Here is an 18,979-nt window from a genome sequence, read left to right as displayed (position 1 = left end):
AAAACTATTACACTATTGTATCTCTAAAAACTTGTCCTAAGGTCTATTCCTCTTGCTGTAATATGCATTCTGTTACTTAACAATTGGACATTGACTTCGATAATTTTTTATGTATTTGTATAAGAAATATTTATAAAGTATTACACAAAAAGTGACAATGACAGATTCTTTACTGTTCACTATAATTTTATCTGATGAATAATAAACAGAAAAACAGATGACTCCTTAGTCAAACCTTGAGTGCTAGTTGACCAGAAATTCATAATCAAATAGTAATGAAACCAATGACATATTTTATGTTAAAACTATAATATAAAATACACGAGATATTTTCATAGAATCTTAACACAAAATAAATATGTGAAATAGTATTATAATATGTCTGAAACCAGACACCCTCTTCAGACCTGATTTTAGTTTGCAATTAGAGAAACATATTTTCCATGGTAAATTTGCAAACCAAAGTTATCGTACACCACTGTAATTTCCTGACTGTGCAATGCTGTGATATGGAATTATATCACAAGAATAAGTTTCGTATCGAATGTACAAATGTCACATAGGGGTTGAAATTGTGAAAATAGATATCTCATTCAGTAACTACTGAAAAATACTAAATAATGAGTAAGATTGAGTAACAATGGAATAGTAACAGAAAGAGAAGAAAAAGGAAGACAGATAAGAAAGTTCGAATGTAGCAACGTACCTAACTTGCGATCCGTCGAGGAGCAATTATTCGCGGAAACTTTGAAAAAATTGTGCGTTTGCACTTTTTTAATTAAATTTCCCCGCGGCCACGTCGCGGCCACGCGGTGGACTTGAGAACTTTTAGGAATTTAATTGAAGCCCGGGCATCCTGACCACCCCTTTTGTCGACGAGAAAGAGTATTCCCCGGCAAATTTGCGGAAAATTCGCGGCGGAACGAGGCCTGGCACGGGCGATACGTTTTCACGAAAATAGTCCGGCTTGTCCAGGCAGCCGGGACTGGGAAAGAAAAATATTTAATGAGAAGTGGCTCGGACGTTCTGACGTGTAATTTAAGAGATGAACGAACCGCTGAAAGCTGTCGTTCAAAGCGTAGGTCACCCACGTAGCAGGGTAAAAACTGCTTGTGTAATTGAACCAGATTCAGACTCGACGATGTTACGTGCTGCATGAAAAAGCTGATATTAATTTAATGCGGAAACTGAACACGTCAACGTAGCTTTCGAAATGTTGAAAAGTTGCTAAACGAAACACGTTAATGCACGTGGATAAGGGAAATAAATCTCGTGGTACGTGCATTCGTTCACGCTGCAGTTAGGCAAATGTGGCAAACGTGTTCGAGAACTTTCGGAATATTTTCTTTGAAATTCGCTGAAGCGGAAGAATGCAAACGGGTTCATGTTTATTTTTTAATCGTTTATTATTAATTTATTTCATTTTCGTTGCTCATTCTTCGTGTTCGTTATAACAGTTATTATAATGGCGCTTAATTGAAACTGAACGACCAAACGTAACCTCAATTCCCAAATTTCCCAAACAAATTCAAAAATACCAGATCATCAAATTTGAAAGTTTGCGAGTCAACATTTCTCCCAATTTCCCAAATTTACAATTTCAGTCTAAATTACACATCTACGTAAATGAACCTCCCTTTACTCCCTTGAAAATTTTAATCAAAAAAGAAATCAGAAAAAAGTATAATCGAAGAACATAAGAAGGAAGAAGTGATGGTTTTCACGAATGTAGATTTTCTAAAAATTTTTCATTCAGCGCGCCGTTTAAAGGTGCGGCCCTGAAGCCATCAAGAATTATTGCAGCTGAAAGTTTTTCGAATGGCGAAAAGCGGCAACCGTGAAACGTCTGATCTGACATCGCGAAAGGCGGCTTTTGTAAAAGGGAAACGGAACGGTGTGAAAAGAAAACGAGCCGAAGAAGAGAAGGCAGAGGATGCGCTCCCATAGAATAGCGATGAGAGTCGAGAGGTTAAGCGTCTTATGGGACCCAGGCGAATTCAAGGGGCTTCGTGGGAAAAGTGCCTTTTATGCCGACGTGGGTGGCGTGCCAGTTGCGCGAAAATGTGCCATTGATTTTTACCGGTGAAAAATAGCCTCTCACGATCGGTTATCAAGTAGGAATGAGAATATGGTAACACGTAAGCAGCTGCATAACTTTCGAGGCGAGAAAATTGAAGGGACACATAGTACAACTCGAAAAAATAGAGAGAATAAGGTTCGAGTATGTGCAGTCGACAAATCTGATTTTCCTTGGGAAAATATAAGGAACAGAGGAGAAAGAGGTATGATGATTCTTAGGGATTTTGGGAATTTTGAAGATGGTAAATTTAGGAAATTCGAAGATGGAAAATTTGGGAATTCAAGTATTTGGAAATGTAGAGATGTGGAGATTTAAAGACTTGAGGGATTTGGGGTTCTTAGAGATAAGGGAATTTAGAGACTTGGGGAATTTAGAGATTTAGAAGCTTAGAGATTTGGTACATTAAAGATTTGGGATTTTAGGGATTTGAAAGCTTAGAGACTTGGTATTTTAAGGATTTGGAATTTTAGGGATTTGAAAGCTTAAAAATTTGGGAATTTAAGGATTTGGGGGTTTAGATGTAAAGGAATTTATGGACTTGGGAAATTTAGAGATTTAGAGCTTAGGGATGTGGAAACTTAGGGATTTGGGAATTTAGAGACTTGGAAAATTTAGGGAATTGAAAATCTGCTTATTTGTGGACTTGAGGATCTAGGGACTTTTGGGTACTTAAAGATATGGAGATTTAGTAATTTAAAAATACTGGGACCATGAAACTCGAAAGCTTGAAAATTTAAAGATTTGAAAATTTATGACCATTTGATATTACTAAAATATAGAAATATAAAAATTTGGAAACTTCAAAACTTAACAATGTAAATGTTTAAAAAATGAGAAAATCTGAAAATATGAATATTTGAAAACTCCAAATTCTGAAAACTTAAAAAATTAAAAAATGTCGAATAACAAAAGTGAAACAAAGTTCAAAAATGTCGAAGTTCATATATTTATTACGTTGAAAGAAAGTCTACGTTGCTCTCGAGTGTACCGTTCCGAAGCTCCAGTAACAGACAAGCGGTCGTAGGAATTTTTAGCAGCTTCGATTTCCGATAAAAAATGAATTTTTAATAGAATCCCTGTGTTTTCAAGAGAAACACACCTGCTACTAGTTTCTGTTTGTAGGTAGAACAACGCTACGTTATTTAGAGGAATATTTCGTGTCTATGTTGGCTGACGTATATTCAAGTACGTTTCTGAGTGATTTTTAAATTGGAAGAATTTATTTGACTTTTATAAACTCTCGGCTGTATCATATTCTTGTGAATAATATTTTTGATGTACTATTTCAAAAATTAATTAAGATTACACTGTACTATTAAAATTATGTAACAGTCAAAATTGATAATCAAATCAAAACATGAAACAATTAATCTTGAAAACAATTAATTGATATTCTTCACACTATTCATGTTATTGAAACAAGCATTCATGGTTACAAATGTTAAATACTTTACCATTGTTGTTTGTAGTAATTAACTTAAATAACTTCAATGTGTTTAACTACATTTCACTGATGTAACCACATTTAACTGCAATCGAGGAATTTAATTGTATTAAACGTATCTAAAGCGTGTTCAATTGTGTTTAATTTAAACATCTAAACTATAACTGTCTAAACAACTAAACTGTATTTAATTGTGTTTAATTAAAACAGTTCAAGATTAAATAATTGAATTTGAACTAATGCTTCAAACAGAGTGAATTGCAGGACACAAAATTATACATGTAGTAAAATAAAAATATATAAGTAACAAGATAAAATTATATAAAATTGTATAAACGTGTAAAAGTATATAAAATTACACAATATACGTATCAAACTAAAACCATATGTATAAATTAATATGAAACATGTATCATGGTAGAAGCATTCAAAGGTAGGTTGATTCATCGTTGTTAAAATTGTTCATTTCGCTGGAGCTTTTGAACCAACAAGAACCCACACATTTCCTCTTTAACTTTCGTTTACAATACCATTACGAACGCGTATATCAGAAATGTGTAGCTTTGTGTTGTATTACAGATCCTCATTACCGCTAAAATTACGCCGATAATTCCGAATAGCAAATGAAGCCGTTAAACAATTCGTTCAGGATATCCTTGATAATCCATATTATCCTACTGAATCAGACATGACTTTCTATTGCCCTAATCAGAGTTCGCTGTTGTTCCGATAATTTCCCTAACAAAATTTCAAGCTGGAGCAATTCAGAAACCATGAATAATTTCTAATTTGTAATACTGTCTATAACTTAGCTTCTCTCAAAATTAAAAATAATCATGCGATGGAAGGTTAAAGTAATGATAATTAATTCTTTCATTTAAATAAATTTTTTAAGGATATTTTAAGTATACTTAAAAATATTTTATCTTTAAATAAATTTTGTACAAATTAATATGTAATTATATTAGCATTAATATGTAGCTATACATATACAGGGTGTCTCAAATAATCAGTGTAGGTCCCTGTAATGGGAGACAACTGACGTGAACCAATGGGGGGGAGCTGAACACGGACCAATCAGAGCGCGCGGATTACGCGTGCGCAACTTCGAACCTGGAGGAAGGTTCGAAGGTTCCCGCGTAATCCTCGCGCTCTGATTGGTCCGTGTTTTTCCTTAATAATTCAAAAACGAAGCTTGAAACCCCATTTATGCAAAGGGAAATCTTATTCTAGTTGTGAGACACCCCGTACATGGATGACTTTTAAATTTCGGCACAGATCTACCATTAATATTATTAAAAATTTATTCACCTTCCCAACTGAAAATACTTACATTAATTACCTGCAACTATGAAAAATAAATGTAACAAAACATGAATACTCATTTATTAGAAATAAAACCCCCATAGAACTTTCAACCGCGTCAACGTGTTAAAAATAATAACACACAAAAATTGTCCTCAAGAGAAATAATCGTACCAGTATCGTCGATAAAATAGCATAACTTTACCCAAAGTGGAGAGAAAATTGCTAAACAACAGCAACGATTCAGATCACCGCAGCCTTTATCCATTAAACTGCAGTATCTGTCCATACGCGTATTTTATCCTTTTATATGGGACAAAGAAAAACCTGATTCTGCAGGATGGCGGACACAAAGTCGAGCGGAGGGTGCAATTGCGTCGCGCAATCGGCTCGACGCGAGCGTAAAAGTTCGATTAAAAAACAGATACGTACGAGCGTCGAATCGAATTAACCGACCCGCTTTTTTCCCCCGGAAAGCTTTGTTTTTCCGTCACTCGCCACGAAAAGCACGACGCTCGCAACGACGTGATCGGAATGTTCATTGGTAATTCAGAGTGGCTAGCGTCGAAACGGTCGGTGAGGGGCGTCGAAGCGAGATGAAGATAGCAAAAGTCGAGCGGAATCGCTCGAGGATCGCAGGGTGAAACGAAGCAAGGTGAAGAGCACCACCGGAAGTAGAATAGAAAATGAGAAGATCGATCGACGACAAGAGAGAGAGGGATCGTGAAAAAGTATCGGGGATTACGTAGCGGCGATTGCGAGTGGAAGGCAACGACAACCGGACGGGAATAAAGAAAATGAAGCGGAAAGGGAACATGGAAAATGAAAGGGGGTCGACGTGTCGTTTCAGCTGAAATTAAGAATAACGATGAGGGAATGAGGGAATCGCCAAAATTAATTTAACCCTCTCGCTCGAGTATTAATAAAGAAAGTTTACGCGAGCGGAGGAATGATTTCGATTAAGGGTTATGACTAGGGTTCTATGGGTTCGGCTTAATGCGCGGTGATTTCGGTATAGGGATTGTAGAAATTAATGTCTGATATGTGAAATGCGTAATTCATTACATTTATTATTTTATTATGTTACTATTTGGGGTACTGTTTTTGTAACTACTCTTGTTTAGTGGGTTGATGATTTGATGAGTTACTGATTTACTAATTTGATATTTTTGTATTTTAGTATTTTATTATTTTACTGTTTTACTATTTCTGTTTTACTATTTAATTATTTTACTGTTTTGCTATTTCTCTGTTTTATTATTTTACTGTATGAGAATTTTAGTCTTTCTCTAATTTTTAATTTTACTGATTTACTGATTTACTATATTATTATAGAATTTCTTAATTTTTAAATTTACTGTCTAAATATTTTGCTGTATTAAAATTTTAATATTCTTTTAGGTTCTAATTTTGGTGTTTTACTGTTTTACTATAACGGAATTTTAATATCTCCTTATTTTTTAATTTTATTGTTTTACTGCTTCACTATTTTGCTACTTTACTATTTTACCTTTTTACCATTTTAATATTTGAACATTTCAATTTTTAATATTTTTATATTTTCATATCTTGATATTATATTTTAACATTCTTATATTTATATGTTTTTGTATTTTACAATGTTACTATATTGTTTTAATTTGCAGATTTATCAATTCACTTCTACTATTTCATTATATAACTGTGTCACAAGTTCAATTTGCAGTAATTGAACCACAATAATATTCATAATAAATATTTCTTTACATTCATATTTTAAATGAATCAGCAACAGTAAAAACAACAGCGAAACGAATTTATTCAGGAACATCGAATACTGAATAAATAAACATATACCTCTTTCCATGTAAATAAGTATATGAAAAATCTGAAAGAAAAACAGTCCTTTTCTAAATAATGTAACCATGCAACAGGAAATACGTGAATTTATTATATTTGCAGTATTTCCCTCCGAGTCCAATAACATACACAAAGATATTGAAACAAACGTTCGACAAAATTAATTCGAGAGATATTTTAAATTTAGAAGTAAAACATTATATATAAAAATATAAAACATCCCGCGAACTGTGCTGGTATTTTTTCAACGTTAAATGTTCGCAAGAATCGATACACGTATGATAAAACGAAATACGCAATTTCATGTAAAAACAAGGCTAAATTTTATTCCTTTTTCCTAACGAACCATATTTGTACTTCTGTGACTCGATTCTTTGAGACATCCTGCATAAAACGTATGATTATAAAAAATTCAATATTTCGCGAGATGTCTCGTATAAAAATTTCAAATATCCCATGAATTGTTGATTTTTTAACATTGTACGCGGAGTACTCTGAAGAATCGATCCGTGCAAGGAAAATACGGTGTTCCGGTTAAAAAATTAAATACTACCTTCATTTCACGAAAAATGGTAAAAACATGACAAATTTACGTATGCTGTAATATTAGTCGTGGAGTGCTGTAAAAAAAAGTACAAAGTCTGCTTAAAATTTGTACAAAATGTGAAGGGGATTAAAAATTAACACCTGTGTAGATTTTTATACTCCATGCTTTAGTACTCCATTACAAATCTAACATATGATACTCAAAATCTTCTTATACATATGTATAAGATTATAGCTAAAATCTTGTTAATTACTTTTTCAATTTGTAAGAAGAATTGATCAAGATTTTCATTTAATCATCAGTGACCATGTATGTTCTACGAAACATGTATTACATGAGACATACATATACTCACAGAGATATTTACAATACAAACCAAAAACCAAAACTGACAATGAATATCACCTTATTCCACACATGGCTTTTTTCAATTCAAATGTAACTATATTTTTACTTTAGAACGTATAGAAATTTTAATACACTTTATGGTACAATTTTACGATTGCCACTGCGCCGCAGTAGTATGAACAGATACAGGTCAGCCATATAGAAAGCTCAAGTATTTATAACTCTCATTGTCATACAGCACAACCTGATGAACTCTAGAGAGATTAAGGAGGATGGTTCACTACGTTCATGCCATAAACCTGATTTACTAGTCACTACTCCTTTATTCCAAGGTATAACCATGATTAATATTCTTGAATATTTAACTTTATAGCTTTCTTACAAAATTTCGACCGAACGCTTATGGAGAGACATTCATGTTTTTATTGTAAGTAAAATTTTATATAAATATATTATATACATGCGTTACATACATATGTTAGATACATACGTTACATACACATGTTACATACATATGTTACATACATACGTTACATACATACGTTACATACATATGTTATATACATACGTTACATACATATGTTATATACATACGTTACATACATACGTTACATACATACGTTACATACATATGTTACATACATATGTTACATACATACGTTACATACATACGTTACATACATACATATTTGGAATATTTAAAATACTTATAGTGAATCGATATGTTTTTCACTTTAAAATTGAACTAGCACGTAAAATTTATAAAGAGAGCAATTTTCACTGAAACTTCTATGTGCAGTAAATAGATATTTTTCTTAGGATCTGGATTTCTGTAAAAGCTATCACTTTTCCCAGAATTTCTGCAAATTACATAATTTCGTAATATGGAAATAACTCTCCTGCGTTCAACGTACATTTGCTGAAATTAATACTCCGATCCCAATGCTTAATACGGCTCCCGGTAATATATGGATTATTACGTATTAATTTAAATCTCTCAGTTTAATTTGCTGTTTTGAATATCCAGTATAATTTTGATAACATGTAAAACCAAATTTTTTCCTGTATTTTTATTATTTTTATGTTGCCACATAACATTGAACTATACACTATCTCATCATTGTTTTGCAATTTTTTTAAAAATTTGGGTTTGTAAGGCTGAAAGATATATGTTGAGAATACTGAGAAAACCAATTGCTTTGTGCTGGATTTAGTTCCTCACATTTGAATATCATAATTTTGAAGTAAATCCCTTAACATCTGTCTACCATCAACCTAACCATCAGCATTATTTTCGGTGACTGATCCTTACTGACATTTGAAAAACGATATTCCGTGTTTGACTACACTCCCCACGAAATATTGCTACAAAATACGTTCTCATATTTCACCCTTGAAATATTTAAAATGTCCCTTCCCTGACAGCTCGTACAAAATATAAACTTGACATAATTTCTAAAAAAATAACTCTTTGATACCATTATATCAACCGAACATTTCGGACCATTTTCACCATGCAAGCCGAATGAAAAATATTTTATTAAAAGACTAAACAGAATCTGTCTCCGGGATCCAAATATATTTACAAGAGAGTGAATGATTAATTAGAAGGAAGAAATGTGTCTCTACAGGGGATGACGAAAGGTAGAGTGCATAGAATCGAAGACACACGATACCGGCAAACGAAACTTGATCCGACGAACGTGAAAAGCGCTTTCGTCTGTCAAGAGCCGGTCGAAGCTTTGGAACCGAGGACTTGGAACGCTTGGCATTTTATATTAAAATCCTTCCTCCCATGTCAGCCCGATATCACCCCAGACCCCGTCTTCTTTCTCCGTTATTCTCGAACACATCCACCGGCATTACCACCCTGCTCCTATGTGTTGGTACATGTTCGTGTAACCGAAAAGTTTCCCAGAAATTCGCCACATTTCGCTTCTTCACATTCTGTTCCGACTGCACGGAGACCCGTTACGCGATTCAACGTACTCTACTGCTTCCGCCATTTTTCTGAATTATCGTATTAATACTTTATCTGTTATGGTCTAATATTCTGGGGTATTGGTCATGGAACTGTATTCATTCCTGTGATGATTGTATTTGGGGAACTTTATGATAGCAGGTTGGTCATGATGGAAAATGTACATTTTTATAGTGAATGTAAATAAAAAATTTTGTTAACGCTGATTTTAACAACAAATGTATGATATTATATTACCAATAAATTATTATATTACTAATTATATGTATGACATTGTATTAGTACAATAAAATGATGTACACATTGATAATATGATGTCAAGACGTTAAGATGTCAAAATCTGTACATATTAAAATTTCATCAAGATGAAAGAGTTGAAACTAAACAAAATTTAACCTCAATAAAGTTTCATTGAACTTAACATAACCTAACATGTACCGAATTTTATCATACATGTCTATTTATTTTTTATTACAAATTGAACTTAACTGAACCTAACCTAACATAACCTAAGATGACACGGAATTGTATAGTTCAAATCTAGGAATTTTTGTTTGAGTTTCAATGTGAACCAGATTTGGTTAAATCTGCTCTAACCTAACCTATTTAATGTGACACATATTTTGATTACAAATAACAGTTACAATTATTATGACCAATAATTGTATTATTCAAATGTATGCATTTTTGTTTCAGTTTGAATAGCAACTGAACTAAATATGCTTTAGCGTAACCTATTTAATCTGACACATACTTTGATTACAAACAACAGTTACAATTACCATGACCAATAATTATATCATTTAAAATTATGAATTTTTGTTTCAGTTTGAACATGAACCTATCTAAATATGATCTAACCTAACCTATTTAATCTGACACATACTTTGATCACAAACAACAGTTACAATTACCATGACCAATAATTATATCATTTAAATGTATGAATTTTTGTTTCAGCTTGAACATGAACCTAACTAAATATACTCTAATCTAGCCTATTTAATCTACCTCATATTTTTATCACTCAAATATATATATTTTTGTTCAAACGTCAATTTATCAAAAGGTACCAAACCTTGATAAATCACGACAGGCAATAAAACGTTGAACATAAATAAAACGGTACGCAACAACATATTGAACGAAAGTATAGTTTGAGAAACGATTTCTGATTCTTCAGGTGTACGCGATTGCATACACAAAAGGAAATCCAGACACGTACACTGAATAACCAATAAAAGATCGCGAGAGCGAATAGGCAAATACCAGTATCGATTAGCGAGTGCAGGTGAAAATGAAATGAAAATACATTCTGTTATTCGTATTCATAGCAAAAGCAATTATCATTCTCGTATTTATACTGTGTACCATAACTACGTGAGGCAGTATACGTATAACAGTATACGTCCGAATTCGTGTTCATTAAATTGCCAGGCAATAATTACGCTAATTATAGTGCAGTATTCAAACTAATTTCCTGTATTTCCGGCGATGAACAATAATTTAATTGGATGTAAATAATATGTTCTAATAACACGGTTATGTTTAGCGATTTGAGAAGCTCGTTTGAAATTCAGTAAGTTAGAGTTTATAAATGATTGTATGAGGTTCATTGTATCATGCGTTTTGGAAGTTTTAAAATTCTAAATTTTCAAATCTTACTTTGAACTTCCCAACTTTTCACATTTCTAATTCTCCGACTTTCAAATTGCCAAAGTACTTTATCCTCAAATTCCTATGTCCACAAATTTCTAGGTACGTAAATCACCAAATTCACAAATTTCAAGGTCTTCAAGTATCTAAATTTACAAGTTCTTGCAACCCAAAATTTCTACTCCAAGTTTCCAGATCTCCAAATTCCTAGATCGTCAAATCCCTAAATTCCCAAATTCCCAGATCCAAAAATGCCTAGACCAAAAATCCATGTATCAAAAATATCCCTAAATCCAAGAATTCCTAGATACCAAAGTTCCTGAACGCCAAATCCCTATATCCCGAAATCCTTAGATTCCCAAAACCTTAGACCCCTAAATCCCTAGATAGCCCAATCCCTAGATCCCCAAATCCCTAGACCCCCAAATCCCTAGATAGCCCAATCCCTAGATCCCTCAATTCCCAGATCCAACAATCTCTAGATCCGCAAATTCCTAAATCCAACAATCTTTAGATTCACAAATCCCTAGATCCCCAAATCCCTAGATCCCCAAATCCCTATACCCCCAAATCTCTAAATCCTCAAATCCCTAGGAACCTTAAATTTCACTCAAATACTTAGTCCCAAAATTCCCTAATATTTAAGCTTCCAAAATTTCTAAAGTTTCTAAATTTCATAAAAAATTTGGAAAAAAGTCCAAATCCCCAAATATCTAAAATTCCAGCAATGCGCCCAGTAACTAGAAATCACAAAGTACCTCTTGCAACTAGTTAGCACATTTTCTGTAGTTGTGCCAGATTTGCCCCACACCGTAGAAGCCTGGATTCACTTACAAGACGACGTAACGACAGTTTCATAGGGCCGTTCATACGTCTCGAATTTGTATTAGCAGAGCGTGTTTGTCGTGCTGTGCAAGCATCATGTAACAAGTAGACGGTAATAGCTGTTTCGTGGCTTTCGGTTGGACAAAAGTGGAGGAACACGGGTTGATTTCATTTCGCCCGTATGTGTCTCTCGTGCTGGTCAACGTACCGCACGAAAGGGTCGTGAAATTTTCGAGTGACACCGGGCCAATTTCCAGAAGGGTCGCCGAGTGGACGACAAACATGAGCTTTTGAATTTCCCTGCCGTTTCCATTCGAGCGAGAAACGATGCTAGTAAGCTCCTCGAGCACGCTTCGCTGTTCAGCTCGGAGCTTTTCGAATCCAGCGCGGCTCATTGACGACGAGCTCCGAGTTGTTTATCTGTCTCGACCCCCCGTTTAAAAGCCTCTCGCCACTTCTGACGCCACATTGTTTTACATAGCGTGGTGTGAATCAATTTAACTTTGTTAAATGCTATAACGAAGGTTAGTGATAATTACTGTTCTTTTATATCTCATCGTTCACTTTTCTTTTGTTTATTATTACGAAGTTCTATCATTATCGAATTCCTACATCCCCAAATTTACATATTACCAGGTTCTTATATCCTCGTATTCCCACATTTCCAAATCCCACATCCCCCAATTTCTACAATCTCAAATTCCCACACCCCCAAATTCCCACATTCCCAAATTCCCACATCCTCAAATTCCCACATCCCCAAATCCCACATACCCTAATTCCAACATCCCTCAATTCCCACATTCCCAAATTCCCACATCCTCAAATTCCCACATCCCCAAATTCCCACATCCCCAAATTCCCACATCCCCAAATTCCCACATTTCCAAATTCCACATCCCCCAATTTCCACATTTCCAAATCCCACGTCCCCCAAATTCCACAATCTCAAATTCCCACATCCCCGAATTCCCACATCCCCAAATTCCCACATCCCCAAATTCCCACATCCCCAAATTCCCACATCCCCAAATTCCCACATCCCTCAATTCCCACATCTACCAAATCCCACATCCCCCAATTCCCACATCCCCAAATTCCCACATCTCCCAATTCCCACATCCCCCAATATTCAAATTATCGAATACCCACATCCCCAAATACTCAAATTACTGAATTCCCAAATCCCCTATTCCCAAACTCTCAAATTTACAATCTCCCAAATTTACAAACCCCAAATTTTCAAATCCCCGAATTCCTCCCTCATTCTCAAATCCCCCTTCTCAAGTTCCCTATTCCCACATCCCTCATTCTGAACTTAAATTTCAAGAAAACTGACCCGCAAATAATACATAATCGTCAAATGTTCACACAAAATATCATCTCCCAAAATAACATCTCTCCTCAAGCATACATACTCTCTTGAACACAATACAAAATTCATAAGCACGATACAAACTTTGGAAGCATAGTATCTTTACGTTGGATAAGTAAAAATTGAAATGTCCGCATAAATTGAAGAGAGAAGAAATTTCTGCGTAACTGTTTCTGTTCTAACGGGGTTACATCAGTGACACGAAACTATTCGATTCGATTATACTCCCAGCAGGAAAGTGTGACGAGAAGAGCAATGTTCAGAAAGTTTGAATGGCCCTCGAAAGCATCTTGAGCGGCGAGTATGAGGAAATGGAACGTGAAAATGAATACTGGATGCGTCTCTATAGTGTCGCTTCTTTGCCATATCTCACGCGAATGTTTCACCTCGAGAAGAAATGGTCCCAGAACTCGAGCCCGGACGAAACTAAAATATTCGCACCTCGTCGCAACTTTTCTTGTTATGCGACCAAATAAAATGCTTACGGTTTATTGAATTCGAAAACGTATAACATTTGCAATTCAACTTCTACATTTTAAAATTTATGATTGATGGGATTAATGAACAGATTGTTATCAAGTTATGATTTGAATTTTTGGGATATTATTTGTTCTTTTAGTGATTTGTATACATTGTTCATTCTATTAGGTGTATGTCGTACTTAAAGAAGTAATTAAATATTTGTTTCTATCTTGATTTATAAATAGCTTTGAATGTAAAGCAAGTGAGCATAACAATTCTGCGTAAAGTTATATCTCGCTTTAATGTACTGTGCGCAGTCTACTACGCATGTTCCTTACTGCGCATGCGTCGAACTTTCAAGGTAACAGTCGAGGTTAATAACCTTGCGTTGGAGAACTAAAAACAATGTCGACGATTTCGCAGAAACCAAAGCGAATGACCACATTAAATATTTAAATATATTATATTTATTGCCATAGTATAAAGTTTGCAATTCTTGTCCGGCAAAGGAACATTTAATTTTCACCAAACTTTTTGCCATTGAATCGCATTGATATATTTCTGACTTAAAAATCGAGTATCCTCGACAATTGGTAGTTTTAACAGCGTTATCTAGCAGAAGCAACGAAAGAAAATAAAATTTCGTAACTGCTTATCTCGAAATCGTATATCGCGCGAATCCAGCTCTCTTTAGCAATCGCCTGGTTTCTGGAGAACAGGGATGGCGCAAGGTATATCCGTTGGACAGATTCCAGTACGCGGATACAGCAGCTTTCAGGTCGAAATACCACGACGGTCGCATGCTTGGTATTACTGATATTAGCGTTGCCAGTAACTCTTTCGAAATAGTCTTGGCACGTTCTGAACTTCGATCAGTACACGGTTCGCTTCCTACACCTTTCTCGAATCACGCTTCCAAGTTCCGCGTATACGCGAGACTTTTAACGCTTTCTATTATTTATCCTGCTTTCGTGTTCCTAATCGTATTAGGGGAACTAATTTACTTTCGAAACAGAACTCTGCTGGTATTGTTCGTTTCGAAGGTATGTTGGTTAGTGGATTTTTTGGGAAATTTTCGAATTGCGTTGTTAGGTATTATTGATGAAGAGAGAGTGATGGTAAGGGCAATGTACGGAGGTGTATAAGTTGGATGCAGTAGGAGGGGTGGTTGAGGGATAGTAAATTGGGAAATTTTTATATTTTCATGTTAGTACCTTTGGAAATTGGGAAAGTTGGGAATATTTATATATGGATATTTCTGAATATTAAACTCTAGTAATTTCGAAATTTTCCAACTTCTAAATTCTTATGTTCATGAATTTCGAAATTCCCAGATTCCCACATCCTTAGATTCCTAGGTTCCTAGGTTCCTAGATTCCTAGATTCCCAGATACCTAGAATTCTAGATTCCTAAATTCCTAGATTCCTAGATTCCTAGATTCCTAGATTCCTAGATTCCTAGATTCCTAGATTCCTAGATTCCTAGATTCCTAGATTCCTAGATTCTTAGATTCCCACATCCTTAGATTCCTAGATACCTAGATTTTGAAATTCCTAAATTCCCAAATTTCCCGATTTTCCCACAATTCCCCAAATTTCTAAAATTCCCTAAATTTCCAACATTCCCAAACTTTCCAAATTCCCAAACTTCCAAAAATTCACAAATTTCCAAATTCTCAAAATTTCCAAGATTTCCAAAATTCGTAAAATTCCCAAAATTCGCAAATTTACAAAAATTCCCAAACTTCCAAAATTCCCCAAATTCTCAAAATTTCCAAACTTCCCAAAATTCCCAAGCTTCCCAAAATTCCCAAAATTCCCCAAAATTCACCCAATTCCTAGATTCTTATATACCTGGCTTCCTACGTTTCTAAATTCTAAATTCATCAAATTTCAATATCAGATATCAAATTATTAAATATTTAAATTTAAAAACTGTCGACTATATCAAAACTTCAAATCTGAATTTGCTACTTGATAAAAAATGAAAATTCCCCCAAAGGTATCCTTCTACGTAACCAACGTCGAAAGAGGGAACAAATTTGAATCGACACTGTAAAACCCTAATTAACATCACAATCATACAACCTTGCCGTAATTAACATGACAGTAGGCCAGTTTAAAAGGACCTCTAAAAAAGGGGTACAGACAAACGTAGAAACGTCACGGAGAATAAACACAGTCTCCAGTTCGATTGTCGTGGAAATGAGACATGAAAAAAATAGCGGAAAAAATCCCTATTCCACAGAGCCAATGGAAAAATGGATTTTATACGTCCCCAGAGTCATGAATATTTCACGCATTCGATCGCAATGAAAACCGTCTCGAAGCCGTGTCAAAAACGCGATCGACGTTAGACGTAAATCGGAAACGTATTTGATAAAAAATAAAAAGAAAAAACTTGATGTTATATTTACTTTTCCTTTTTATCGGTTGTTTGTTGTTTTCCGGAACACTTGGGGATCAATTTGTCCGTGGATAACGCGACGGCAGCGCGCTTTGAAATTTTGCATTTTTATAAATTTTACGTCGATCAAGGTGATGCGTTTTTTGAATTTCTCTTTACCGCGATACCGGCTTGATTGAAATGTCCGTCAAAGCTTGATTTCACGCTATCCGACCGTTTCCGTCGCATTAATTTTCAACATTTTCTTCGTTCGTGCATTAAGGGGCGGAATATAATCGATGGGCGAAGGAAACGGGTATTTTACGGGGATTGGGAACGTCATGATCGGAAGAGTGTAATTTTTATATTTGACAAATTTTTGGTTTAGAATTTTGGGGATTTGGAAATATGAAGGTTTGGACATTTGTAGATTTGTAAATTTGGGGATTTGGAGATTTGGAGATTTGGAGATTTGAAGATTTGCAGATTTGCAGATTTGCACATTTGCACATTTGCAGATTTGCAAATTTGGAGATTTGGAGATAGCAGGATTAGAGGATTTGGTGATTTGAGGATTCGGTGATACGAAGATTTGGGTATTTAGAAATTTGGAGATTCGGGAAATTGAGATTTTGGAAATTTTAAGATTTAGGCATTTAGGAGTTAGGGTATTTCGGAATTTGAAGATTATGAGATTTAATGATTTTTAAACTTCATGAATTTAGGCATTTTGGGACTTTGGGATTTGGAAAATTGAAAATTTGAAGATTTGTAGATGTTGACATATAGTGAATTGGAGATTTGGAGATTTGTAGAATTAGCGATTTGTAGGATAGGAGATTTGTAGATTTGGAGATTTGTGGACTTGGGGAATTGTGGACTTGGAGATTTGTAGAATTGGAGATTTTTAGATTCGGAGATTTGTAGTTTTAAGGATTTGTAGATTTAGAGATTTGTAGACTTGGAGATTTATAGAATTGGACATTTTTAAATTAGGAGATTTGTAGATTTGGAGATTTGCAGATTTAGAGATTCGTAGAAATGAAGATTTGTAGATTCCGAAATTTGTAGATATTTTTTTAAATTCAAACAATTAAAGAACACAAAATTTAAAGAATTCGAAAATGCGAAATAAAAAAATTTCAAACTATAAATTCTCAAAAATTAGAAAATGTATTCTATTATAGATACGAGTTAAACTTTGGAGATTTGTAGATTTTGAGTTGTGGTGAACTGGAGATTTCGAGATTTGTAGAATTGGAGATGTTTAAATTTGGAGATTTATAAGTTTGTTCATTTGTAGATTCGTAGATTGTGAAATTTGTAGATACTTCTTTAAATCCAGTCAATTAAACAACACAAAATTTAAAGAAATCAAAGAAGCGAATAAAATAATTTCAAACCACAAATCCTCAAAAATTAGAAAATGTACTTAATTCTAAATACGAGTTAAACTTTAAAGAACCTTGTACACATTTCCCAATAACTTAAGACTCCAAACACTTAGCTTACATAAAGCTTATGTACACGTTACAGCATCGTTGTTAGAATCGCCAATTAAGCAGGAAGCTCGTTAAATAAATTACTAATTAAATAAGTAGATCGTTACTCACCAATCTCTACTCGATGGAAAGACGATCCGTTGAAACTACGAACAGGGTCGAAGGCTCCTTCCACAGCATAGTATGTCCTTCTCGATCGATTTTTTCCATAGCACAATAACACATTTGTTTCGTCGCAAACAAATTCCACAAAGACTGCAGTTAATTCGCGAATCCGTTTGTTCGCACTTTATCGCACATTATAACACTGATACACTGACTGATTAACAAATTACGTTTATTTACGTTGCATCGTCCGTTTCTACTGCGAAAGCACATTCAAACGTTGAAATGTTAAAAAGAACGTTAAATACTTGGACACGGAACGTATTTTAACGCGTGGACATTATTTAAATGCAATTTAAATCGTCTGTTTGTCTCCTGCATTGTTTCGATGCTGTTTCATTATTGATGATACGGTCAATTAACTCTGTGATACATTGTCATGATAAAAACACCCAAATTTATAGTATAATGTTTTTATGATAGTCTTGTTCGACTGTAGTACACTGTAATTAGCTTCTTCAAATATTTCAAATAGCGAATGATAAGAGAATTTTTATAGAACAGTCTCACAGAGTTAATTATAACGTTCAGGTAGAAATTCTTTGTAGACTTTAGATTTGAAAATGTCTTCATATTTTATCGCATGAAATACTCCTATCTCTTCTGTGTTAAAAGAACTTTGTAGAGAAATTGACCATTTTACTGAGACATTATTTAACTTTCATTCTCAGGTACTGTTAAAAAGAATTTAATTTTACATCTCATTTATTGTATAAAATGCTCTATTTAAAATATTACTGTTCACTGAAGCTGATGAACTTAATTATTTTTAATTTTATGCAAGTTTTAACTTTTAACAAATTTTTAACAACTTTAATATGTCTGTCATACATAAATTCATACTGTAACTTCAAGCATCTAATACGATTATTTCTAAGCAGTTACATTACATATGTGATAACATGTGACAATATGTGGGAGAGATGTAACATAATACTACTAGTACCATCAACAAAGAATTTTTTAAAAATATATTACAAAACTTCAAGCACTACTGTTGTCCATATTCCGCGAATAAAATAAATAAAATCGAATAAACAGTAAAAATTTCTCATTAACAACGA

General features: G+C 34.2%; 1 protein-coding gene across 1 annotated transcript in view; it reads right to left on the bottom strand.

Annotated features, from left to right (window-relative positions):
• The window catches only part of LOC105662019 (uncharacterized), a 251,698-nt gene extending 233,132 nt beyond the window's left edge, over nt 1-18,566 (bottom strand). The window contains exons 1-2 of the mRNA XM_076531289.1: nt 18,559-18,566; nt 17,862-18,037 (exon numbers count right to left, since the gene is read on the bottom strand). Of these exons, the coding sequence (XP_076387404.1) occupies nt 17,862-18,037; nt 18,559-18,566 (184 nt within the window). The remainder of the gene's footprint in view (nt 1-17,861; nt 18,038-18,558) is intronic.
• Nucleotides 18,567-18,979: the final 413 nt, after the last annotated feature.

The sequence above is a fragment of the Megachile rotundata genome, chromosome 4 (assembly GCF_050947335.1).
Source record: "Megachile rotundata isolate GNS110a chromosome 4, iyMegRotu1, whole genome shotgun sequence".
NCBI lineage: Eukaryota > Metazoa > Arthropoda > Insecta > Hymenoptera > Megachilidae > Megachile > Megachile rotundata.
Note: the sequence above shows the minus strand (reverse complement) of the source record. Positions and strands in the feature narration are given on the sequence as shown.